The 27548-nt window shown below is 43.8% G+C and overlaps 1 protein-coding gene across 5 annotated transcripts in view; it reads right to left on the bottom strand.

Annotated features, from left to right (window-relative positions):
• Positions 1–27548, bottom strand: part of KIAA1217 (KIAA1217 ortholog) — a 421304-nt gene that overhangs the window by 104283 nt on the left and 289473 nt on the right. For all 5 annotated transcript variants that reach the window (XM_063127615.1, XM_063127620.1, XM_063127635.1 and 2 more), the window contains 2 exons: positions 15568–15763; positions 407–605 (listed from right to left, as the gene is read on the bottom strand). In XM_063127615.1, coding sequence (XP_062983685.1) covers positions 407–605; positions 15568–15763 — 395 coding nt within the window. The remainder of the gene's footprint in view (positions 1–406; positions 606–15567; positions 15764–27548) is intronic.

Raw genomic sequence — 27548 nt, 5'->3', positions numbered from 1 at the left:
CACTGGGCAGGGAGGAAAGTGGAGGTGGGAAACAGGGTAGGGGAGAGAGAGAGAGAGAGGTGCCAGAGAAAGAGAGAGAAAAGGGGTGACAGAAAGAGAGAGGGAGGGAGAGGAAGAGAAAGAGGGTGGCAGAGAAAGAGAGAGAAAAAGGGAGTGGCAGAAAGTGTGAGAGAAAGGGTGGCAGAGAGAGAGAGAGAAAGAGAAAGAGAGAATGGTACAAAGAGAGAGAAAAGTAGCTCTACTCACTTTTGCCTCTTGTCATGCCCACTACTGGCACATACTCCCTTACAGATTACCCTGAGTGAATATGACCCTTAGCACCCAAAAAAGGTTCCCCGCCCATTTTACACTGCCATGTAACAACACTTAAGAAATAAACCCAACCAAACCCACATACGTCACCTACCTTACATCACTTAATTCGTAATAGATATTTCTGCTCTCATCCTTGATGTATATCGCCACACTGGGGGACTCCAGCATTTTCATGGTCAGCTGCTGGGGGAAGGCACTTACAAAGAGGGCGCGGATCGTGTCTGTGCTTGTGATCTCATTAGGCATTCTTAGCTGCTTGGTTTCATCTCCATATTGAAGATATAAAACACCTGCGAGCAATAAATAAATAAATAAATAAATAAATGAAACCCAAATGAACATATTGGTTAAAGTGAACAAAACAGGGCTTTGAAGCTCCACACTAGACACCAGTTAACGAGGCTTGTTCACCTCAAAAGCTGGTTCAGAAGTATATAAAATCACCTTCCTAATTCAGTATTGGAAAAAGAGTATAATTCCCTAGGGCTATTGATTATATGCTCCCAAGAGATACAGATGCTGTAAGGAAGGTTTTTATTCTTCAGGAAGGGCAATTTCAGTTTTGTGACAGAAAAGTTACTGTTTCTAATAGCTCCATATCTGATCTAAATTCTGTTTTCTGGTACCTCCTTTCCCCCAGTTTAAACGTGCACAATATTTAAACTAGTTGGTTTAATCACACGTCCCATTCTCGCCATTCGGACCCTCCCACACTGTGTGACCAGCAGGTATGTTTGGCTTCTCCAGTGTTCCCTGTTTGCATATGCCTGGGCAGTTTAAACTCTACAGACAGAGGGCTTCTTCACATGAGTGAAATAAGGCAACGTTCATGACTTGCCACTCATGGATGTTCATGGGTCCTTTTGATGACGTCGGCAACCTCCTGCACATCTCCCTTGCCTTCCCCGGGTAATTCCGGCTTTTAATAAGATCCTATGAGATCCCGATTCTGCTAAAATATCTCAGGATTTGCTACTTGTGTACAGGAGAAATTGCACTACAAATCACCCACTGGAGGGCGTTGTCCCATTCAGGGCTATGGGCAGCGAGAGGAGGTGAAGTTTTCCATTATAGACCACGTGGTCGCCCCTCTCTGGCCATGTAATGCAGCCCCATTACGATTGCACAAGAGAAGCAAGAAGCAAAGCCCTGGGAAGGAAGCACAATTTCTCTTTAATCTAAAGAAATCCAGAGATTCTAAGCGTGCTTTTCAACAGTAAGCTAGGGACCCGTTCCAGAGGAAATGGCCCCTCCTCATTAAAACAACAACAACCCCCTAAACTGCAGGTGTATTAGGGATGATAACAGAAACTTGAAGAAGACTTTTGAACATTGCAGACTGCTTTTAAATTTCATATTCCTATTCCTGGCTTGTGTGTTGGTATATACACTGCAAGTAGAACACCTGAATAGGGCCTGGGAGAGGAAAGAATGGAGCAGGAGGAATCCCGGAATGGCCTGGACTGTCCCTTTCTTCCCATGCAGGAACAAATGATCATAGGAAGTGGCCTTAGTCAGACCACTGGACTATCTAGCCCAGTATTGTCAACACTGACTGGCAGCGGCTCTCCAGGCAGGAATTCTCCCAGCCTTATCTGGAGATTCTGGGGACCGAACCTGGAAAATACTAATGCCATAACATCACATGCTTCTCAACCATACATAATCAGGAAGATGCTTTCCAAATGTCACACAGCAAAGGTAAAGGAAAACCTACAGACAAATATCTAGATATAATACGATAACACCCAGCACATAGTTAAACTACGGAATCCACTACCACAAGATGTAGTGATGGCCACCAATTTGGATGGCTTTAAAATGGGATTGGATAAATTCCTGGAAGAGAAAGCTATCAATGGCTACTAGTCCTCATGGCTATGTGCTACCTCCAGTATCAGAACCAGTAAGCCTGTATACACCAGTTGCTGGGAAACTTGGGCAGGAGGGTGCTGTTGCACTTGTATCTGCTTATGGGTTCCCATGGGCAGCTGGTTGGCCACTGTGTGAACATTGTGCTGGACTAGATGGATCTATTCCAGCATGGAGTGCTGAACCAGCATGGCTCTTCTTAGGTTCTTATGTTAACACCATGTCCTTTATCAGAGAGTGGATCCTCCGATAACAATTAACAGATCTTGTAATGCAGGATAAATCCCTTGCTTTGCTTTCTTTACTTAATCAATGTATTAAACACCTTATAAATAACTTTCTCTAGGTGTTGAACAAAACATAGTAACACACACACAAATACAAATAACGTTCCAATAAAAACAATCAGCAACATAAAACTTATAAACATACCAACATAACTATAATGGCCATCAGATATAAAAATTAAAACTACCTAGCAGGAACTAAGAGAATAAAACTTAAACACTAAAATTCCTAAAATACTTAACATTTTAAAAGCCTGGAAGAACTAAAAGTTGTTAGTTTGGTGCCAAGAAGATACCAATGCAGCTGCCTAGAGCATTCCAGAACTGGGGTCACCACTGAAAAAGCCCTCTCTCTTGTTATCACCCTCTGAGTCTCAGAATGAGGGGGAACATAGAGAAGGGCTTCCCTGGATGACTTTAAGACATGGGCAGGTACATATGGGAGGAGATGCTCCAACCAGCACCAAGTTCTGTAGAACTTTATAAGTTGAAACCATCGCTTTGAATTGGGTCCAGAAATGACTGGGAAGCCAATGCAGGTAAGAGAGGACTGGTGTAAAGTGATCATAATGCCTGGTCCTCCTTTGGATTCTCACAACTATATTTTGTACTAGCTGAATTATCTGGGTTGTCTTCAAAGGCAGCCCCATGCACAACACATTATAGTAATCCAAAAGAGAGGTTACCAGGGCATGGGTCACTATATCCAGAGTATTCATCTCCAGATAGAGGTGTACCTGGGATACCAACCAAAGCTGGTAAAAGCTGCTCTGCAAAACACAGGCTATTTGATGTGTGCAGTGATGCACACAGGAGCATCCGCAAGCCATGCATCTGATCTTGCAATCCCTCTCTAGAACATATGAATCCCTCTCACTATCAGAGCCTTCTCCGTCTTGTCTGGACTGAGCTTCAGTTTCTTAGCCATCATCCATTATTGACGCTAGGCACTAGTCCACACTCCCCAAAATTGCACATGGCTCTGAAGAGGAGAAATACAGCTGTTTGTCACCTGCATACTGATGGTAATGCACATAATAATAATAATAATAATAATAATAATAATAATAATAATAATAATAATAATAATAATTTATTTCTTACCCGCCTCTCCACCTCACTCAGTGGTTTCATACAGATGTTAAATAGCATAGGGGACAAGATGGAACTTTGAGCGACCCCCAAGAAATCCCTGAGCACCACCTTCTGGAAGAATCCATCCAACTAAAAGCGGTACAACCACAAAGCAATCCCCAGTTGTGGGAGACCTATAGCATCTGAGGATGTGAGGCAAATGATGAGGCCTGCTAGGTAATCCACAAAGCTTTTATTAAGCAACAAACATCTCTTCTACCTGAAGAAAGTCTAATCTCTTGGAAACTTCCCCCTAGGCAAAACTATGCGAACTAAGCGAGACAATTGTCTGATCAAGGAGAACAGGAAGCCTGTTCCCAAACACCCATAACTTCAGAGCGCCTGGTGTGGAGGCAGGTTCTGGCACAATCCTAGTCGGACCGACTTTCTCACGTCTTTCTTCTGCTCCGTGCGTTTTAGCTTCCAGCGGACGCTAGCATCAGCTAGCTTGTCGGAGCGCTCTCCTCCAGAAGAAAGCTCCCTTAAGCTCTGGAGAGGGCTGACTCCCAGCTGGGGCATCGCCCATGAGAGATTTCTCCCCGACTGGTACAGGCTGGCTGGTGTTTGGTGCCTCCTTCTCTAGTTCCAAATCTGATTCATACCTGAAACACCTTCTCACAAAACAGGGGCAGTAGAGTTAGACATGACACCATCTTCCAGGGGAAATAGGAAGGGAAGCACCAAGCCGGAGCCCAAGCATCCCTCTTTTTTAAAGATAAGCAGTGTCCTCCACCTCCCTTAACAACTTTTGCAGAACATAGTCCACCCCACCCGCAATGTTGCTGTTTTAGAGCTTATAATTGATGGTGGAACCCCATCACTACCTCTAAAACCTATGCAGTTACTTCCCACCTGAAAGTACCTGCTTACTTCCTCCACTACCTCCAGGGGATACCACAACATAAAAAGTGACATGAGTACCTGCCAGAAACTACAATGAAAGCACCAGAGTTGCATTAATTTACATTACTTTTATAATGGGGCTTCTGGCCTATAAAATACAGGAAGCAGTGAGACTGTCTAATGAGGTTTTTGTGGATTAACATGGCTTGCATGATGTGTGTTTGCCAGGGAAGCAACGCTAAACTGTATTTTGGCTCCATCTATTGCCTTTTTTTCAGGTGCATTCTCAAGATATCTGCTTACACACAAAGGAAGAACAGATTAAAATAAGGGTGAATGTGATTTACACAGCTTTATTTGGGACGGTGTGCATTTCACACTTCCCTTGGGTACACATTCCAGGAAAACACATAAGCACAATCAATGAAGCATAAACCCTTTAAAAAAAAATCAAAACCCAGCAGGCACCAGCATGGTTGCTGATTAAGTTGGAAGAGGGAGTATCTTTGTCCTGCAAAACATTTATGCAAAGATAAGGAACATTTCAGTTTAAATCCTATTCAGTTATACAAGCAGGGAAATGGGTTTTATGAAAAACTAAACAAGGGGAATGTGGTCACCTCTGGGCTATTTGGTTTCCTGGGAGTCTTTTGTTTCAAATCTGTAATGGAAGCTGGTTGTTTTTGGGCTTGTTTTTCTTGAAAACCTGCCAGGCAGCTTTGAATGTATTTAACCAGGACAGCAAATATTTCCTTCTAAATGCATCAATGCATTTGCTTCTAAATGCATCAAGGACAAGGGCAAAATGGAGGAACAGATGCCGTACGCTTCATGAAAGGCAGGTACAACCCACTGGAAATTGCTTGCACTCAAGCCCCAATGAAGTGAACAGGAGCGACACGAGAGCACAGCTGCAGATCTTAAGTGACAAGGATCAACAGAAATGATTCACATCATCAATCAGAGAGTTGGAGGGGTCTCGTAGGTCATCTAGTCCAACTCCCAGCTCGATGCAGGAAATCTAGACAATCCCCAGCAGATAGAATCATAGAATCATAGAATAGCAGAGTTGGAAGGGGCCTACAAGGCCATCGAGTCCAACCCCCTGCTCAACGCAGGAATCTACCCTAAAGCATCCCTGACAGATGGTTGTCCAGCTGCCTCTTGAATGCCTCTAGTGTGGGAGAGCCCACAACCTCCCTAGGTAACTGATTCCACCGTCGCACTGCTCTAACAGTCAGGAAGTTTTTCCTGATGAGTGTCAAGCTTCTGCTTGAAGGCCCCCAGTGAGAGAGACCAACACCTCTCTAGGTAATTGGTTACTGCTTTTACCGCCAAGAAGTTTTTCCTAACGTTCATCAGAACTCCACCCTTCAGTATCTTCAACTAAGGGAGGGGCCCTGGAGCTCAGTAATGGAAGCTGGTTGTTTGGGGCTTGTTTTTCTTGAAAACTTGCCAGGCGGCTTTGAATGCACCTGCTTTGCATCCAGAAGGTCCCAGATTCAATGCCCAGCTTCTCCAGGTGGGGAAAGGAAAGAATTCTGCCTGAAACCCTAGGGAGCCTTTGCTGCCAGTCAGTGTTGATAATGTTGAGCTAGATGGACCAATGATTTAACTCAATATATAGGGCAGCTTCCCATGTTCCTCACTCAAGCCTATTAGATCTACTCCTACCTCCTGGGCAGCAGAACAATTCCTCTTTCGTGCGATAGCCCTTCAAGTGCCTCTTCATGTCTCCCCTCAGTCTTTTCTTCTCTTCTCTAGGCTAAACATACCAATTGACCAATTGCCTCTGCATCCAGTTGCTGGGGCACATGAATGGGAGGCTGGTGTTGCACTTAGGTGCTTTTTGAATGCTTCTCATGGGCATCTGGTGTGAACAGAATGCTGGACTAGACAGGACTTTGGCTTGATCCAGCAGGGCTCTTCTTATGTTCTTATGGGCTTGAGGGCTTTCTGGAGGCAACTAACTGAAAAGCAGGATACTGATCTAAAGGATGGGCTTTGATCTAGCAGATGGCCTGATCCAGAAGGGCTCTTGGGAGCTTACTGCCTGCATGCAGGTTGGCTGCAGCCTATTAAAACACTGTTTGAATTTCCTGTGTTTCTGCAATGACATCATACTAATCCTCATTATGCACACTCAAGAATTCCTAATTATACCACCTTCATCCGCCCTCACTGTGGGAAAAGCCATGGCTCCAGGAAGAGAGCATGGATTTTACTCTTTCTCATATGGAAATAAGGGAATCATAATATGCCGCAGAACAACTACATCTGTTAAGAGGAACAGGAACCTGCACATCCTTCTGTTCGTTTGAACTGAAAAGCTGCGTTGGTTGGAATTAACATTTGCATTTAAAACCACTCTTCACGTTGTTGTGTGTCCTGTATTAACTGAGGCTGAAATGTTGGCCTCATCTCTTCTGTACAAGTGTTCTAACTTGTTTGGTTCCTAGGCTGTCATATTGCAGGTAGATTTCACTATGCAAATAGTTGTGTTTTCCTTAAATAGCACAATGAGGAAGAGAATGACAAGCTAGATGAATTACAGCCCAGATGAAATTCTAATTTGTTTCAAGGAAGGTTGAAATCTCAACAGTTTTTAAATTTATTTTTATTTGGGGATGTCCTAAGAGCCCCTCAGATTCCAAAAAATGATTATGTTTCTTAACCAGCTTTTCAGCCACTTTTACCTTGGTGAGGTTTTAATGAATATAATCCAGGGAGACTAATTTGAAGTGGGGAGTTGAAGAAAATTGGGACTTAACTCTCCCAGCCAAATTGGATGGAATATTTAATGTGTCTTTGTATTTAATGTTCAGACTTTTAAAAATGCACATAACAGCTGTATGATTAACTCAGGATCCAACCAATATCTCTTACATATGATATAGAACAAGATGCGATATTGGGTGAGTAAACATTATACACCCAATTCTTTCAAAAGTGATTACCTGTATTGAGCAGAGCTATGTGGTATAAGACTACCCATATGACAATGAGCCTGAAGAGATGCGGGGATGCAGACTACGAGACTTTCAAAGGGACAGGGTAGAATGTAGATTCTTCTTCTTTTCTTTCTTTTAAAAAAACTTTTGGTAATTGCAGAAACAAATTGCTTAGAACTTCACTAGCTGCCTACCTGTTCCCATGTAGGGCTGCTGGAGAAATTCGAGATGGATTAAAATGAGTTCAGATTTCTAAGAATTCAACCTGTGGAATTATTATTATTATTATTATTATTATTATTATTATTATTATTTATTTATTTATATAGCACCATCAGTGTACATGGTGCTGTACAGAGTAAAACAGTAAATAGCAAGGCCCTGCCGCATAGGCTTACAATCTAATAAAATCATAGTAAAACAATAAGGAGGGGAAGAGAATGCCAACAGGCACAGGGTAGGGTAAGCAGGCACAGGGTAGGGTAAAACTAACAGTATAAAGTCTGCACAACATCAAGTTTTAAAAGCTTTAGGAAAAAGAAAAGTTTTTAGTTGAGCTTTAAAAGCTGAGATTGAACTTGTAGTTCTCAAATGTTCTGGAATGTTCTCAAATGTTCACTGCGGACTGACCTTCCCAGGTCGCATGGAGCCCACAGACTTCCAGATTTACTTATTTTTTACTTTCCCCAAATTTATGCAAATTAATGCACAGCAAAATACGCACGTTTCTGCTGAGATATGTGCCATGCTACAAAATACACACCGGCGGGGGGGGGGGGGGTTTGTAAATCGAATGGAATGGGGATAATATGCTAAATCTCACATACTAACATAAATTATGTAAATTGTTGCAAACTTTCTTATGAAATTATTTATTAGCGTATTTTTCCACGTAACGGAAACCAAATTCCGAATCCATCTGTGCACGTACACTGCAACAGACAACACTGCACAATCTACGAAACACAGACAGAATGGATTTTGCAAAATCCCTATTTCTAGGTCCAGTTCAAAGTGTTGGTGTTTCGCTTTAGAGACCTTAGTTGCTTGGAACCCAAGTACTTCATGGAGCAACTCCCTCCCATACCAGTTGAGCCACGTGTTAAGATCATCAGCCAACACCTTGCTCCAAATCAGAGATGAGGCATAACAGAGAGGGCCTGTTTTGGACCTGGCACCCCAAGCGTGGAATGTCCTCCCAAAAAAGGTGCTTAAAGCACCACCACCACCACCTGGCATTTTCAACTGATCATTTTTAAAAAGTATTGCAGTTCAAAGTTAAGCGTTTAAAATTTAAACTCTGGCTTTTAACTGCAGCACTTTTTATCTGCCACTTTTGTGCTTGGATTGTTGCTTTTAACTTTTGCAAAGTGCCTACAAATCTTTGGATAGATGGTGGGATAGAAAAGTCTCAAATAAAATTAAAAGAAGAAAAATCTAGCCAGAGAATCTGCAAGACCCCAGGACAAGAACTCCACTTTTTTTAAAATTGGTAAAATTCATATTTTCCTTCTTCAAATAACTAACCAGACAAGACTTGGCTGGGGGCGGAGGGAGACACACACCACTGTCTAAGGGAAAAATCTAATCTCCATAGCAAACTGCTTACTGACTTCAGATGAGCTCTCATCCAGAGGATATAACCCAAGGGCTGAGGTCATTTTGAGCCACTTGTATGGCTGTGAACCAGGTGAGGTGCAGTAAAAAGAGGAAGACTTTTTCCCATCTCAGAAAACTCTGACATCTCTCTGTGCTCCTCTTCCCAAGGTGAAAAGGAATGCTACCAAAAAATATGTTCAAGGCCTTACATGCTAAATAAGACAAAAAAATACTAATGCTGATGAGGTATGGCAGGGAAGGCTGCCACATGGGGTGAAAAAAACAGAGGATGCTGGACTCAGCTAGTTAAGCTGAAATTCTTGGAATGAAGACAGTTTGCAGTCGGAACTCAGGACCTGCCACTTCAGCAAATTGGTGTCTAGGATGGAAGAAAGCAATCGCTGTTTTGGCACATCACCTTGAACCTGTGAACAGCACTGGCATCAAAAATGCTGTCCTTGCATATTACATTGGCACAGCAGGATTAGATAGTAGTGCTAGACACTTGAGGGACAAGCGTATTGCTCTGCCATTGTTCAAAGCTGCTATATGGCACAGAAATGGCAGCGGAAATGTGGGATGGGATAGGGTATGGGGGGAGATTGACAGGCACAGGATTGGGGAAATCTCACCTATGTCATCTTAAAATCCTCCTCCTCCTCATGTTATCCTCACAACAACAACCCTGTGAGGTAGGTTGGGCTAAGAGTCTGTGACTGGCCCAAAGTCACCCAGTGGATTTCCATGGCAGAGTGGGAACTAGAACCCGGATCTCCCGACTCCCAGTCCAATGCCTTAGCCACTACACCACACTGGCTCCGAACTTTGAAACTTGGTTTCGCTCATTCACGTTTTCGTTTGTGTCCTGTTTTCAGTTCGTTCGAACGGGAAAGGTGTGCATTTCTGTGGGCATTTTTCAAAGGTCCGCACTTCCTCCATCTGGTGCCTTCCAGATATTTTAGAGTACGACTCCTATCATCCTGAAGCAGCATAGCCATCTGGAGGGCACCAGGTTGGGTAAGGTTGCAGCGGACTGTTTTCTGCCTCTTTTCTGATGCCCGAACCAATATTCCATCCTATAACTCCTCATTTAGTGGCTCTCTCCCCTCCCTGAACGGAATAACAGATGAGCCCATTGCCCAAAGCGCAGATATTATGATGGAAAGAGCCATATTAGGAAGATCTGCTGTTTTTGCTCTTTTTAAGACCTGGTCCATATGTGATATATGACCCATGGAATGAGCTCTCGAAGGAATTTGCAAATCCCACCACCACCATCTGCTTTCCCCTTTCCATTACTGTATGTTTTTAATTGACTCTTCTTTCATAAATCTTGCTGGAGAATAGAACTGCTGTGTGCATTATCCCCCACCCCGGCCCCCAAATAGCAGAAGGCAGCTCATACCTCAAAGCCAAACACCTTCACACCCTTGCGAAACACTGACAAAGGCAGGGGTGCAAAGATTGGCATATTGGCGGGCAGCGGGGAGGGGAGAAGAGATTGCCTTGGCTTGAATCCTAAAATAAGTTAACTTAAGGCAATTCATCGAAGGAAGGATCCTCGCCCACTCCTGCTCCCTGCAATTACCTGCGCTTTCCCAGGGGATCCTCCATATGGGATGGGATGCAGGGGGATTCCTGGGTATGTGGAATCATCCCACAATTGGGCTGACTTTCACCAAATTTTGGGTGATCCCCTCTCTCCCAGCAGCCCCTCACCTTACCCCACATTGTTCAGGAAGGCTCCCCACCCACCCCCCGGCCTGGAGAGGCTTTTCAGGGCACACAAGAAGATGGGAAATGGTCCTTCCATGAACTTCATTAAATTAACTTATTTCAGGGTCCGAGCCTTTATTCATAACTCAGACAAATAAAAAAAATGCCTTTCCTTTTGCTAGCAATCCATTTTAGCGTTTATACAGGGATTTCTAAAATGGTGTGTGTGCATGTGTGTGCATGTGTGTGTCACTGCACACGTGCCTGACATCTGTTGCTTTTACGACTGAAAATCCACCGCAATACCCTTTTGCTAACTTCAATGGGCTGTGCACCCTGAACTCACAGATATTTTATGCGTACCAACACAGAATCATAGATACCAGCATTCCTTTAGATCACCTTCCCCAACCTAATGCTCTTCAGATGTTTTGGACTACAATTCCCAACTAGGGATGTACAAGAATTTAGTTTCAGTTCAAGATCATCTGAATGCGCTCCATTCACAACTCTGAATGTGAATGCAGGTGCATTTTTTATCAGAAAAAGCTTCACATGTTCCCAAAATTGTGATCACATTTGAAAAGGTTGTGTTTTTTTGGCCACAAAATGCATTTTTACAAACTGTGCACTACTTATGCAAATGAGGGATTTCTTGTAGGCTGGTGTGGTGGTGAAGCAAGTTGTATATCTCAGAGATCCTATGCCCATAGAATCATAGAATAGTAGAGTTGGAAGAGGCCTATAAGGCCATCGAGCCCAATCCCCTGCTCAATGCAGGAATCCACCTTAAAGTATCCCTGACAGATGGCTGTCCAGCTCTCTTGAATGCCTCTAGTGTGGGAGAGCCCATGATCGCCCTAGGTCCTTGGTTCCATTGTCATATTGCTCTAAGAGTTAGGAAGTTTTTCCTGATGTTCAGTTGGAATCTGACTTCCTGTAACTAGAGGCCATTATTCCATGTCCTGCACACTTGGATGATAGAGAAGAGATCCTGGTCTTCCTCTGTGTGATAACCTTTCAAGTACTTGAAGAGTGCTATCATGTCTCCCCTCAGTCTTCTCTTCTCCAGGCTAAACATGCCCCGTTCTTTCAAGAGTCTCCTCACAGGGCTTTGTTTCCAGACCCCTGATCATCCTTGTTGCCCTCCTCTGAACCCCATTCCAGCTTATCTACATCCTTCTTGAAGATCACTAGGTTTTGGTGATACTACATTGTTTATTCCAATAGCGTAAAAGCACAAATAGCATAAAATTGGTTTCCCACTACAGGTTTTGCAATGTGTTTATTGTACAGAATTCCCAAAATGTACCATCTGGAATTACTAAGACAGGCTATACAGATTAATGCAAACCTTTCTCGCCTCCAGATATGTAGAAGTACCATCTTTTTTCATTTTTGGTCTCCATTGGAATAGACAAGCCAGGGAAAACTGCCTTTAGTTTATATTATTATTATTATTATTATTATTATTATTATTATTATTATTATTATTTTAAACTGATTAGGTATCAGATATCAAAGCACGCTTGATAAAAAAAGGCCTGGGATTCTTAACAGAATAAATAAACCACACTGTTCAGTTTATGAGCACCCCTGTGATTTATGACCCAGTCCTCTGGCTTTCTGCTACTCAGCAGACTGGGAGATGGGATCCCGCCGAAGAGAAGCCAGATACGACAATAACCCTTTGCCTTCCTCAGCAACCTGCATTCATTGCCTTATATAGCAACAGCTTGCCTCTCCAAGGGCAGCGTTTCATGAGAAAGCTGCCTCCTCTTTCTGCAATTAATCCTAGCCAAAAAATAATAATTCAATGATCAATTCCAAACCAATTAAACTGGTTGCAAGGACATGATTTGTGAGAAGCAGTGGTGATGGGGGCATGCCATGAGCAATGGGAAGCTATCCCGCCAATGTGATCTCACGGCATAGGGGAACTGGAGGTTGAAAGAGTTCCTGAGTCACCAGGGCTGGCCTAGGATATTTTGCTGCCTGTGGCAGGCCAACAACTGATGCCCACACCTTGCAGTGAGGCGCATAGTACCCAAGGCCGATCAAGTTATTTCGATGTCTGAGGCAGAAAATCCCACAAGCGCTTCTCCCTGGTAGTAAAAATACGATAATAATAAATGGACTAGCCAAACGGTTGTTGCCCTTTCATGACACCCAAAATGAGCTCCTTGAGGCAGCCACCCTACTCTGCCTAATGGTAGGGCCAGCCCAGGGACAGTCACACAGGCTAGAAGACATCAAAGTGTACACAGGCAATTGGTAGCGAGGAAGGGAACGTTCTATGCACGCAGAAGGTCCCCGGTGCAATTCCTAAAATCTCAAGTTATAGCATCCCAAGTTGAAAGGTCAGGTAAGGCCTCTGCCTCTGATCATGGGACGCCACTTCCGGGTCAGAGTAGACAAGACTGGCAAAATGGGCCAACAATCTAACTCTGGATATGGCAGCTTCATAGGTTTCTTTCTTTCTTTTTTTTTAATGATTTTTATTAATTTTTCATAACTACACATATATGAACAATACACATACATAACAATAACATCAATCTTCAATATTTAACTGCACATTATACTTATTATTACCTATTAACATTAATAAGTGCACCCCTTCCCCAGGGATCTTATTCTACTTTCCAAAATTGCATTGAATCCTCTGGAGGTCTTCTTCCTCTCCCTTTTAATAAAACAAATTCTAAAAATAGTTTCCATATTTCTTCAAAGTCACTATTTTTTGTTATTCCTCTTCTTACTCTAATATTACTTGTTAGTTTATCATTAACAGTGATATCCCATATTTCTTTATACCAGTCTTAGGTTTCTAAGGTAGGAATGCAAGGAGCAGGCAATGGAGGAATGGCGATGAGTCTGAAGAAGACATCAGGCACAACATGTTTTCTTTTTACCCCAACCTGGACAGCCCACACTGCCACCATATAGGAACTCAACTACAGATCAGCTCTAGGGAAAATGGTAGAAAAACATCCCTTGGTGGGCTGAATACAGTATGAAGGAGTTATATGCAGCATGCAGGAGTTACCACTGCTTTGTAGCTTCATGCAGCCCATCATTCTTTCCATTGGGAATCTAAGTTATTGTCTCAAGTTCACCAATAAATCAGTTAAGGATTATGTCAATTAAGGATTATGGTTCAGATGATCATCTAAACCAGGATTATGTGGCCTCCAGATGTTTTGGACTACAACTCCCATAATTCTTAACCATAATCCTCAACTGACTGGAGCTTGTGGGAGCTGTAGTCCCAAACATTTGCAGGCACAGCGCTGCCTAAACCTGGTCTAAACTGTGGCATTGATGACTGCACATGAATCTGTACAAGTCTTGGGTTCATGCACTCCTCCTCCTCGTCTTTCATGCATGCGAGGAAGAGCGAGAAAACTCTACTTTCACTTTAGAACAAACCATAGCTTCCCGTCATGAATGAACCCGAGAAACTGTGGTTCATTTTAACCACAGATAGTTAACAAACCAGGATACCAAAGTAGAATTTGATTTCGCTGGACACAGTTAAAACAAACCACAGTTCCTTTGAGTTTGTACGTGATGCAGAAGTACGGGGTAGTATCCAATGGTGTCCCAGTGCTAATTATGCTGCACTAGTGTAAACCAAAGCTTGCGCAGTGCAACTCATGCCACGGAAAAAGGCGCTGATTTGCTGCCAAAGTTCGGTGGCGATCAGGAGGAAATTGACGCCTTTTCCTCCTGCGCTAGTTATGTTGCACAAGTGTTCAGTTAAGCGAGTGCAACATCTTTTGTGCTAGCGCCAAGACATTATTGGATACTACTCAGTGCTGGGGCTTTCTCTGTTGTGGCACCCCGGCTGTGGAATGCCCTCCCCCTTGGAGGCCGGACTGGTGCCACCACTGTTTTCATTCCGGTGCCAAGTTAAGACATGGCTTTTTAACAAAGCCTTTGATGGCTAAATTCACGAAGCCTATACATAGTTTTAATTGTTTTTACTGTTTTTAAATTCTGTCCTGGTTTTAGCTTATTAATGCTTTGTTTTTAACTGTGTATATTTATTGTTTTATATTGGGTCTATGATTTTATCTGTACGCTGCCCCGAGATCCTTGTGATATAGGGTGAGATACAAATGTCTTAATAAATAAAGTAAAAGCAGAAGCTTAATATTTCCTCTTGCCTGCAAAGGAGGACAAGGAATAAGCAATGCACACTTCTGAGGGCGGCAAACCTGCAAATGCAGGAGAAATTTGAGACAGACTAAGATGATTTTGGATTTCTAAGAATCTGACCTGTGGAATACGCTGTAGACCGGCCTCTTCAGGCCATGAGGAGTCTGTGGACATTTTTTTTAAAAAAACTTTCCTGAAATTTATGCAAATGTATTTTTAGAAAAATATGCAAGTTTCTGCTGAGACTGGAAAATATACATGAGGAAAAGTTGAATGGAATGGACAACAATACACTAAATGTTATGTACTAATGTAAATTGTGTAGATTGTTGGAAACCCTCTTACCAAACTATTTGTGTATTTTTCTACATAATGAATTTGGAAAAAAATGAATCAGTCTTTGAACGGATGCTGGAAAGAATGATCCCGCACAATCCAAAAAACACACACGGGATAGATTTCATAAAAACCCAGACATCCCTAGTCTGAACTGGGCCAAGGTCTAACATTAAACTAGAATTTGCACACAGAACTCACAGAGCCAGGGTTGTCTTAACAGGTGTGAAGTACGCACATTTTCTGAGTTCTTCACTCTCACAGACATGGGGTGGAGGGAGCACACAGAACCGGAAACACAAGCAGTCCAGCATTATAAAGCCAGTGAAAGAATGTGGGTGATGCCTTACCAAGTGATCTTTCCTTCGTCTGGTTTGTTGTCCTCACCACTGGAAGGCTGGCTCGCATACGGCTCCCTCTTGAGAAAGGAGAAGGGGATTCTCCTTCGGACATGATTTCCGGGGAGTCGACAGACGCCTCTGGAAAATATTCGGTCTGATCTGCCAAGCTGGGCTGTGGGCTTTGAGAGAGCTTTGGGCTCCTTGTCTGTGAAATCAAAATTAATAAATTGTTAATAGAGAGCAAACACTTTTTAGTAACTTTTAGATCCCCGCCTGAGGAAAGGATGGAATCTTGCAGACCCTCTTCCCTTTACAAAACAGATAAAGCATCAGTGGAGCTGCTGAACTGAGAATTATATGAAGCCATGTGCGCTCAAGGTGACCCCCGAGTCTGTTATTTACCAAAGATTGTCCCAGGGTATTCCATTAAGATTTTTATTGCTGTACGTCCAACTGCACAAAATTCATATCTAACAAGTACCTGAGGCTAAGACATTATGGGTTAGATGGATAGCAATTCCACTCCCTGCTGTTCTGACAACTGTTAGCGCTGTCTGTATCAACAACAGTCCAGATGTATGCAGATATGTACACAACCAAACACACATGCAATGAGATACCACTTTATCAAGCCAGGTTTACTTAAACCCGCTGTCGGTATCAGTTGCGCAAAGAGACATTTGTCTGGTCAGTAGGGCACATTTTCACTATCTCCATTATTAGCCTGCACTTCTGAGTGTTTCACATTACTATATTTAAAAATAAAATAAAATCCTGCCCTTCATCTAAAGCAGCTTTCTTCAACTGCTCCGGACCTGAGACCCACCTCGGACTCCCAACCTGCAACATTGGACCCACTTTCACAATTGCCTAACATGATGGCAACAGCTTTGCTGCGATTCATCTGGACTGATTTCGCGACTCACTTTTGGGTTACAACCCATCAGTTGAAGACCACTGATCTAAAGGATTCAAGGTGACATATGTCATTCTCCCCACCCCCCGGGATCAATACTTTATCCTCACAATAACCTCGCAAGGTGGGTTTCACTGAGAGACAGTGATTGGCCAAAGGTCACCCATTAAAGCTTCAAGTGGAGATTACAGACCCGGATCTCATTGCTGGTTCTGGGCCAATCTGAGCAGGAGAATTCCCAGCTTCCCTCTCCAGTAGCCCCCACTACCTCTTCCCCTTAAAGCTTTACTTTAGCTAGGCACAGAGAAGTAAAGAGGGCAGCTGATACTTCAGGATACTGTGAAGCAGTCCACCACATGGGTGGATGGGAGAGAAGGGAGGCTGCCCTGTCCCTTGCTAAGGCAAGGTTTTAAGGCAAGCATGTAGAACTTCAGGCTAGGGCCCCAGATTTGGATTCTGGTGGTCCCCAGAAGGCCATGACCCATTTCCCTGGCTCCACCCATTTCCACCCAACCACTGACCTTTGGGTGGTCTCCTGGCTTTTGAGTAGTGTTTCCCTCCGTTCTAAAAGGTTGAAACATCTCTCCTAAGGCTTAGTCACTGGCTGAAGCCAAAACAGGGTAGTATTGAGGCCCATCCCTTTTGCTTTTGGCCTTGTCCATCACTGCGATGTGGCCCCAAGAGGTTCTCTGAAATGTAATTTGGCTCTCAGGACAAAAGAGGTTCTTTACCTCTGCTTTAAAGATGGGTAGGAGGTGTTTTAAGGTTTGGGGACGGTTGGCAGGGAAGAGGAGTTTGTCTTCTGAGTACTTGGCTTGGCAAAACAACCCAAATTATTTCCGATTATTATTACTTTTTCTTGACTAATCAGAGGCGCCTGGGAGTGGGGGGAGTTTCCCCACGTCTACCCTTTATCCAGTCTTCAGGAGAAACGTCTGAGGAGAACAGAGAAACCAAAGGGTATGGAGGGCGGGGGCCTGTCATAAGCTGGCAGACGGGGCTTTGGCAACGTTGGGAGATGCCAGGAGCTCTATAGCCATGGAGGAATTCAAGTGCTTGGAATGAAGGGCAAATATTTCAGTGAAGGTTCACAGCAAGAGTCCAAAGCAATACTCACAGACAAATTCCAAAACAAGCGGGATGTTTAAGAGGTTTTGTTGCAAATAGACTTTTTGTCCCTCAAGATAACCACAGATGTAGATACTCCTGAGGAACAATAGCACATGAATTGGAAAATAAAGGCGGGGAATTGCCTTCCCTATATGTCGTTTGGGGCCACAAACGGCTTAGGGCCAGGGGGTCTGAAAGGCTGCCTCCTTCTGCATGAACCTGCCCAAAATTTACAGTGGTCATCTGAAGCCCCGTTGTGTGCCCAGCCTCCTCGAGAATTGGGGTTGGTGAACAATCACACCTAGTTTTCCCCTCAGTATCCTTTAGATGGTTTGGAAAGACAATATTGTTCCGCTGAGCTGTCAATAGCTAATACCTTTCTCTCTCTTTCTAAAAAAATCACTAATCCTCAGCTTTTGTATTTTTACTGTACATCGCCTCTCACACTCACTGAATGGAGGGGCAATCTAAAAATATTCAAAATAAAGTTATGGTAAAGCCAGGGGAGAAATCAGAAAGGGGCAACTAAAATGATCAAGGTGCTGGAGCATCTCCCGCATGAGGGAAGGTTACAACAGCTGGGATTGGTTAGCTTGGAAAAAGGGAGGGTAAGGGGAGACATGATAGAGATGGACAAGGTTTTGCAGGGTGTGGAGAATGTTTATCCATCGTGTGAAGAAGCCCTTCCTCTTATTTGTCCTGGATCTCCCACCAATCAGCTTCATGGGATGACCCTGGGTTCTAGTATTTTGAGACAGGGGGGAAATGACCTTCTCCACACGATGCATAATTTCTCTTTTCTGTAGAGACCGGACTGCCATGAATGTTGTAGCTGCATCCTGCCCTGTGGCTCCTGCAGTTAGTGGGGGGTTGAAGCATGACCGCCAAGGTCTCTTCCCACCCTAGGATTGAATACATCTGGACAGGCTATGTATATTCAATCACTCCAAGCAAATCAGTATCCATACTGAGCCTGTGCTATTCCTGCTGTCATTTGCCATACAGATGGGTCTAATAATTAGGTCAATGATAGTACAGACTAAGTCACCTTAGATGCTATGCCAGCAAAGTCTTTTCTTGTCTCACATAATTTAGTGAACTCTGATACATAGGAAAACAGGGGTGGGGGAACCATTCAGGTTGCAATCCTATGCCCGTAACCTGGAAGCAAGCCCCATTACACACAACGGAATTGACTTCTGAGTAGACATGTAGTGTATAAACCCTTTATTTCAAAGCAAGAGTGGATGTGAGCTTGGAGCCATATCAGGAAATGTTTTGGCATTATTACTGCATGCTCATAGCAAGTACGATGCTTTCAACCCCAAGTCCGCAACTGGCTTAGCCACGCCACTGATTCTTGTTGCCTTGAGGGCTCCCCCCACCCTGGCTTCTGATTTAGTACTGAACGGGCTATGCAAGGAGTTCTCCTGGGGACATTCCCCAGGCTTCCACTGCGGTGCATCGTTTCTAAAACTCAGTCCCAAGCGCATTGCCCAAAACACTGGATTCATTACAGTTCTTAGTCTCCTTTAAAACCCTGATTCATCTTTGTTAATGATGTTCTATATTTAGAAGGATGGAAAATGCTGTTCAGATCAAGACCGGATTTAAAAACAAAGAGAACCATATTGCTGACATCTGGCCTTTTTGGATCGTGTGTGTGTGTGTGTGTGTGTGTGTGTGTGTTGATGGTGTGAGTGGGAAGAGGTGAGCTTGCCGCAGAAATGGCACAGATCATGTTAGCTTTTTATTAGGTTTTCATTAGGTCGCTGTAGAGTTCCCTCTCTCTCTCTCTCTCTCTCTGTTGCCAACTTGTCCAGTTGCTCACAAAATATAATAACTTTGAAATACCTAACAAGAAATCCGAAGCCTCTGGAGATTTGCTCTTACGAAAGGTTTGCATTAATATATTAGTTATTATCCAGGGTCCTGCAGTGACACGATTATGAAGCAGTTTTTCTTCCCTCCTCTCCAGGAATTATAGCTAACATTTTTCTTCTTAGAGAACAGAGGCATGCTTTGAAGTGCCCCGACGAAGTTGAGCACGTCGAGGCTATGAGGCTGTAAACACCCCATGCTGGTGCACAGGCCTTAATGCCCAAGAAGTGACAAGGGGCCTAAAAAATAAAACTCAAAGAGGAACTCAAGGCGGCCATCATTCTTCCATTCAATTACCTGAAGTGTGGCTCGGGGTTGGGAGGGTCTGGAATACAGCAGCATCCAGCTACTGCCATATGAACGGGAATGGCAGTAGATCAGTGGTAAAGCACCTGTCCTGCATACAGAAGGTCCCAGGTTCAATCTCCGGCATCACCAGGTAGGTCTGGGAAAGAATCTTGCCTGAAATCCTGGAGAGCCGCTGCTGCCAGTCAGTGCAGACAACACTGGGCTAGATGGATCGAATAGTCTGACTCAGTATAAGTCAGCATATATATATTATGCCATATTCCCTCCTGGGTTCCTGTCAACTTCACACTAGTGAACAACAAAACATGGTAACTGGCGCCACTCATTCAAATGCTAATCAGCTTACTATGTGTTAATTAAGAGCAACTCCACTCATTAATTTATATCTGCTTTGCAGACTTGGATCCTGAGGCCAAACTCCATGTTATGTTAAAAATGTTTTCACTTAGAACTGGCTACACCTCTGTCATTAGAAAAAAGCAGCTGCTGGTGTGTGTGTGGGGGGTGGGGGGAATCGAGATCAAGACTGTATCATGGGGTGGGGGGGTAACCATTTCCCCCAAGCTATGTTCCTGCCAGCCTTTTCACAGCTCCTATTTGCAACAAACAGCACCTTCAGGCACGATTTTGTTTGTAGGAAAATGATACAGAGAGGAAAGGGTTAACTCCCTCCCAGAATCCTAAGCCCGATTGGTAGCTCTGTGCCTGCTTTTTTCTAAAGAGGGAGTTCAGTTAGTTTAGAAAGGTTTTAAACATACAATTTTGCCCTGGCCGTTACACAAACCAAGAGCAGTTTATCGGCATCTTTTACAGTTACACCAACATAAATTCAGCCGGTGGAGGCTGGTCGCTCCAATGTCAATAGGGTGGTGAATTCACTCCAGGAACTATCCAAGGTGCTTTGAAAGCTAGCCTGACTTCCTGACAAGCTAGCTTTCCAGGTACAGGGAGTTTTGGACATGTGGGAGTATACAAAAATACAAACCCATTTCTACAGTCTTGCATATAGAGATACCATCCCAGGAGGTCCGTGTCACATGTTTTTCCTCAGCCTATAAAACACCTCCAGTGCTAGGACCTGGCCCCTGACTTAAGGCCTGCTAGATGGAGACAGAAAAATACTAAATCACGCCAGATTTGGGAGGGGGATGTTCAAGCCGCTCTTGGCTCTGCCTAGAAATTTCTTTGCTACGGCATCCATTCCTTTGAAAACCTGCCACTTTGGGGGATGGGGTGGGCAGGTTATTGAGAAGAGGGTATCAACGCAAGAAACAAACTGCTTTGGCTTCTCTTTCTCATCCAAGCTCCTGGCTGAAGAGAGAGATTGAAGAGATGCATCTTTGCTTTATACATTTAGATGCCAAGTTAAGACTTTCTTCTTTCAGCAAGCATTTAATTTCTAATCTGGTACTCTGATTATTAAACTGATTTTTAAAAACATTTTTTGATGTTTTAATATTTCTAACCTGTGTATTTTTGTTTTACAGGTTCTATATAGGATATTTAATAACATGAAATATTACTTGCAATAAGGGGCTGTCATTAGTGTTCACATTCTTATACACAAATTTGTCTGCGCCAACAGAAATCGATTCCACAGCAATCCCCGCTAACAATAAGAAAATGTGTTAATCTTTTTTAAAAGTGGGAGTTGCAAGACACCTTAGTGCAGCTTTCCTTAACCTGGGGCGCTCCAGATGTGTTGGACTGCATCTCCCAGAATGCCCCAGCCAGCTGGCTGGGGCATTCTGGGTGTTGTAGTCCAACACATCTGGAGCACCCCAGGTTGAGGAAGGCTGCCTTAGTGTGTTGTCTCACAGGCACTATGTTGCCCAACGTTGCCTTGGTGATATTCGGATTTGATTTCTGTAACATCTGCAATGGACCACCTTCGGAGAGTTTTCGAAAGCTACAGTGGATTGAGAATGCGACCGCCAGGGAATTATCTGGTGGGAAGTGGGGCAGAGGGACACTTCTTGAGTAACTTTGAAGGAGTGGTGCTTATAATGTTCACAATCCCCCCCCCCCTCAAGTCTTCGATGTTTGCTTGGAACCCATGCAAAGCCTTGGCCCCTTTTGGGGGTGAACACAGGTACATCCCAAATGCAGTTCAAAATGTGTTTTACAGGACCATATCCTGTAAAAAAAAAAATTAATTGGGGAGAGAAATATTTGCATGCCCCACTTCTAAATATTCCATTGGCTTCTCTTGTGAAAATTACAAAGAAAGAGGGCAATAAATAAATACATAATGAGATGTTCAGATCAAAGTCTCTAGAACGATAGCGAAATTATGGCCCCATTTTAATAATGCCGACAATTCATCTTTTATGCTCTTCCCTTCTGTTTTTGTCACTTTCATAACTTTTGTCTGATGTATTGTACACTCATTTATATTACAGTATACATTACATTATTCCTGGCAGCACAGGCTGCATTTTGGATGCTCTCTATAAAAATGATGGAAACATAGATTTTATTGCTAAGTGCCACATAAACCAGCCCATCTGCTCAGATTATTTATTTATTTATTTCATATATATTCTGCCTTTTTTCCTCCAAGGAACCCAAGGCGGAGTACATAATCCTCCTCTCCATTTTATCCTCACAACAACAACCCTGTGAGGTAGGCTGGGCTGAGAGTCTGTGACTGGCCGAAAGTCACCCAGTGGGTTTCCATGGCCGAGTGGGGACTAGAACCCAGATCTCCTGGCTCTGCATCCCCATTGCCTTCAGATGTGAGGCTGGTGGGGGGACACAAGACAGCATGCTGCATAGGATGTGAAACTCCTAGCCCTCTTTTTGGTGGTGTTTAGGTGCTTTCTGAAACACTACTTTAGCAGGCTTTTGGTTTGGTTAGCTGATGGCATTTTATCCACCAAGATGTGGGCATGTGTGTGTGGGGGGGGGTCCATATTTTTTCTCCCAGGTAAGTAAATGGCAGCCATTCACACCTATGAGAAAAAATCAAGTGCTGCTCTTGAGGACATTGCTGCAGTGAAAAGAACACCTACACTTTATCCCTGAAAATGGGTGGTCTGCTCCATCATAAATTCCATTGCCCCTACTAGGAGGCAGCCCAAGCAGTGGGGCATGTGGTGAGGCAAATAGCTGAAATACGCCTGAGGCAGTTGCTCCTTCCTCCACCACTCCACCTCCTCTTTTGCCTCATCATTACGCCTACTCCTCGTTCCACTGCTTCCCCCCACCCATTCCTTGCTCTGAGGGCTCCTTTCTCAGAGCAAGACATTGTGGTCCTGGAGGCTAGCTGTGTGGTGCTGAAGCAGGCCTATGAGAGAGTACAGCAGAGAAAGGGCTGGTGTGCCTCTCCAAGGCGCTGGCCAATTCCTGGCTTTGACAGGTTCTCAGAATGAGGCACTAGACAGCTCTCTGTGCCAGGTGAACCAACCCCTCACTGTGAGGGCTCCTCAGAACGAAGCTCCTTCAGAGAGGTGGGACTTTCCTGAGTGGGGGCCTCGTGGTGTGTGCATGCACGATTTGCTGTCCCTTCCACACTGCCAACCGAAGCAGGGGATACACCCCGCCACATGGAAGGGCTGGCCCAGGCGAGTGTGCTTACATTAGGGCTTTCCTTAGTTCTGCCTTCAACAAAAGAACGAGACAATCTTTACGCTGCTCTTCAACTGAGACAAAATTCTTTCTCTGCAAGAACACACACACACACACACACACACACACGGAAAAAATTATCCTCACACCAGTCTTGAGGATTTTCACCTGTGAAAACAGAAATGGACTCAAGCCTAAGAAAGAAAAAACCAAACATTCAGCAGCTGGGTGGACCATAACTCATTTTTTTTCTTTCTTCTGTATTATTATTTCATTATCAAGAGACGAGGGAAAAGCCAGCAATGTGCAGTATTCAATGAGCGTTGGCTTTGGGTGAGGAGGAGGAGAGGGGAAAAAAAATCATATCATGCCACAGAAAACAACACTCAGGTAACTGGGCTAATGAAGGCCAAAGAAAGCCATTGGGGAGGGAGGAGAAGGCGCAATGGAATGCAAAACCCAATGGGAGAATCGTTCCACTGGTCACTCACAAGGTTTCCACACTGATCAGTACACTTTGCTACCTCTACTTTCTCAGAACAATTCTGTCAAAGCAGAAGCAATAAATTACGCTAAAATCAATATTACAGGAAACCCCATTGGATCAATGGTCTTTCATTTGTTGATATCTGAATTCCCAACGCTGCAAGCATGTTCTGCGGCTACTGCAAAACGATCTGCACTCTAAAGTACTGCATTTCCCCAAATGCATATTTTAAAAGTGCATTTTCTCCCTAAAGTATGCATTTTGCAAATGAGCATCACAACCTTTGGAATGTGCAAGCTTTGACCACAAAATGGGTCATGCTGCTCACAAACGGGGTGAGTTCTGGTCTTAAATGAACAGAAAAGAAACCTGTGTATATCCCTACTTGGGAGCAATGTTAAGGCTTCTACTCCCCCACTACATGTTTTGAGAAGACCAGAACTGACTTTACCTTAGTTCAGTTGAGTTTCATTTTTGGCATTATAGAGAACCAAAGAGGCCCAGACAGAGACACAACGTGCTTCTGCATGCATACTGGTGGTGGGTGGCTGTGGAGGGTTTTGTGTGTATGTGAGTGTGTGTGTGTGTGTGTGTGTGTGAGTGAGTGAGTGAGTGAGTGTGGCCAATTTCGACTTCAACCGACTGCCCTTTATGTCTCATGAAATGCCACCCATAGCATTCCCTGACCTTCAGCGGCTTTTCATTTTCTTCTGGAGAAACAGGGAGATTGGCAGCCCTTTGGATCCCAGCTGTAGACAATATTTATGCCAATTAAGGGTGGAGAACTGAATTAATCATTTGAGAGTTAATTAAGATAACTTCACTCATCCTGGATCGCTCAACCCTAAAATCCAATATGCAAAATTTGTGAGTTTATTGAGACAGGCTCAGCAAACATTCTAGTTAGTTCCTTAGTTAGCTCCTTTGCATGCAAGCTACGGAGTGTAAACAAAGCAGAATAATCCGTTTTACTAGGCCTTAGCGACACTACAACTGTAGATCAGTTTTATCCCAGGTTAAAACTGGCATGCCTCCTCCCAAGAACCTTGACGATTATACTTAGACAGCCCTAGATCTCAAAGAATGACTGCTGAACAGTAAGGCATCATCTACACCTTGAGATCTTCCGGGACGGGGACAGGGAGAATCCTGAGCTTACCTGCTTCCGGGATCATCCCCCTGCATCTAAACGCCAGTCTGTTGTCCTGGAAATAAAGAGGAACGTTCCGGCGTGGTGTATGTTTTGGGTTTTTTTTTTTTAAGGAGGAGCCAGTTGTGCAATTGCACAGCCCCGATCCAGCACCATCCCACCGATGGCGAAATTGCTCCCCTCAATAGGCACGGAGTCACCCTGCGCAGCTCCACGCCTGTTTGAAGAGCCCCGCTACTCACAGGGAGAAGGGAGGACCCAGGAGCCTATGCCACACTGCCTGTGGTCCTTGGAGTTGTCCAGGTGCTGTGGGAAAAATCAGGAAAACTACGGTCCCAGTTATCCCGGGACAACTAAGAGATCGTCCCCGGTTGACCCCAGGATCCCCTGTGCATCATTTGGACGCACAGGGATGATCTTGAGCTGACCCCGGGATAACTGGCAGGTGTAGATTAGGCATATATATATATATATATATATATATATATATATATATATATATATATATATATATATATTCTTGCTTACTCCTATCTAACCTTGCTCAGTCACATTGCTTCCTACTGTTGCAGTCACACACAAAAAGCCCTTTAATCCAAAGGCCTATAAAGAAATTAATATGAAACATGCAGGTCAGTTACTCCTGCTCACTATTTTAATTATTCAGAATATTCCTAAACAGATTCACTTTTGCAGTGGTATTTGTACAAATAAGGAAAGATTAGACAAACCATGGGTTTTGTTGTCAAGAACTCACTGTGGATTTGTGTCCCCCTTTCAACGTCTTCTTTTTCTGTATGCTGATTCCTTCCTCCACTCCTTACTTCAGAGATCCCCAACATTTTGGGGTCAATGGGCACATCTGGAATTTTGAGTGAGATTGTGGGTGCTCTCACAAGATGTCTGCGATGGAGGGCTTGCCCATTCGTAAAATGGCTGCCATGGTGGGCATGGCCATTCACAGAAGACTCATTTCCTAGAATCCAAACGCGTGGGACTAACTTGTCCAACAAGATAAATGTAGGGGCTGGGCTTCAAAATACAAAACCACTCTTTTGAACCCAAAGGAAGATGGCACTGATCTGTAGATCTCTGATTAAAAAATAAAATAAAAACATCTTAAGGAAGAAATTAAAAAATCAGGACAGGAAAAGACCCTGCTGGATGCCAAGAAAATATCTATGAGCACATTGGTGCTCACAGCCACCAGACACTCCAGTCCTACTTCATAGTAACCATAGATTGTTTTGACGTAATCAGGCAAACTATGGTTACTGACAACTATAGTTCACTTCCTTGTTTCTGGTAACTACAGTCTGCCATAATGTCCCCATCATGCACACTATGGTTCCTGCTCAATCTAATTTTTCCTCAAACTAGAATGAGAAACGATGGTTTGAAATGGGTTTCTATTTCTGAAGCAAACTATGGTTAACGATAACTGTAATTTGCCCATTTCAGATGTCACTACATATGATGGTTATGGAGAACAAGAAAATAGAGGAGACAACTGGAATATATGAAGGGAGTAGGGAAGAGGGAACGAGTCAGCCCACAGCACACCCTAAAGTCAAACTATGGCCTGGATTGGTGTCTAAGAAACTGTCCGAAATATAAAAATATTTTAAATAAATAAATGCACCTAGGTTACTGTATTTTTAAATTTTATTTATGTCTTAGGCCTTAGCTAGACCTAGGGTTTGTCCTGGGATCGTCCCGGGGTCGTCCCTGTCTGCTCCTGGGATATCCTGTGTGTCATTTACATGAACAGGGATGACTCCGGGACGATCCCAGGATAAACCTTAGGTCTAGCTAAGGCCTTACATTTAAGGAGGAATATGATCAATAGCTGCAGAAGTGTGATCCCAAATGTTTCACTATAGATTGAACTACTGAGAGACAAAGCGATTTCGGTAAGCGATTGTCTATCATCAGTTTCCAGTGTTGCCTTCCACAGGATAGCTCTTAATAAAGCAATGTCAGTATAAAGAGTCCCAGGGCCCTAACATTTGTGCAACTGAAGGATGCATTTTTTAAAATGTGAGGTTATGTCAGGTCTATCTAGACTACTCTTCCCCCATCCTTCACAGCACCAAAAGTATGGTTATATGTTACAGTATGTGTGTGTGTGTATAGCTTTCCTGAAGTTTTAGCTGGAAACTAGGTCCCCATAAGGATTTGACTGCAGTGATCCATCCTACGGTAACCTCTTGTTTGGACTACTGCAATGTGTATACATGGAGCTGCTATTGAAAACTGTCCAGAAACTACAGCTGGTGCAAAACATGGCCTTAATATTTTAACCAGGATTAAGTTGTTTGGGCATATTACACTGGCCTTAGCTAGACCAGGCTTTATCATGGGGCAAACCCCGGGATCATCCCTGTGTGTCCACATGACGCACAGGGGATCCCGGGATCAGGGAGGGATCATCCCTCCCTTGCCCTGGGATAGAGCCCTCCCCTTTGGGCCCGCTTTTTTCGTGGTCTCAGGCTGAACGTGCGGCCCGTTGCCACGGCTTGACCCGGCAACGTCCGGGAGCCGCGCACGGGGCGCGTCCGGGAGCC

This window comes from Elgaria multicarinata, chromosome 1 (assembly GCF_023053635.1).
Source record: "Elgaria multicarinata webbii isolate HBS135686 ecotype San Diego chromosome 1, rElgMul1.1.pri, whole genome shotgun sequence".
Classification (NCBI taxonomy): Eukaryota; Metazoa; Chordata; class Lepidosauria; order Squamata; family Anguidae; genus Elgaria; species Elgaria multicarinata.
The sequence above is the reverse complement of the archived record's forward strand: the minus strand, read 5'-3'. Positions and strand labels throughout refer to the sequence as shown.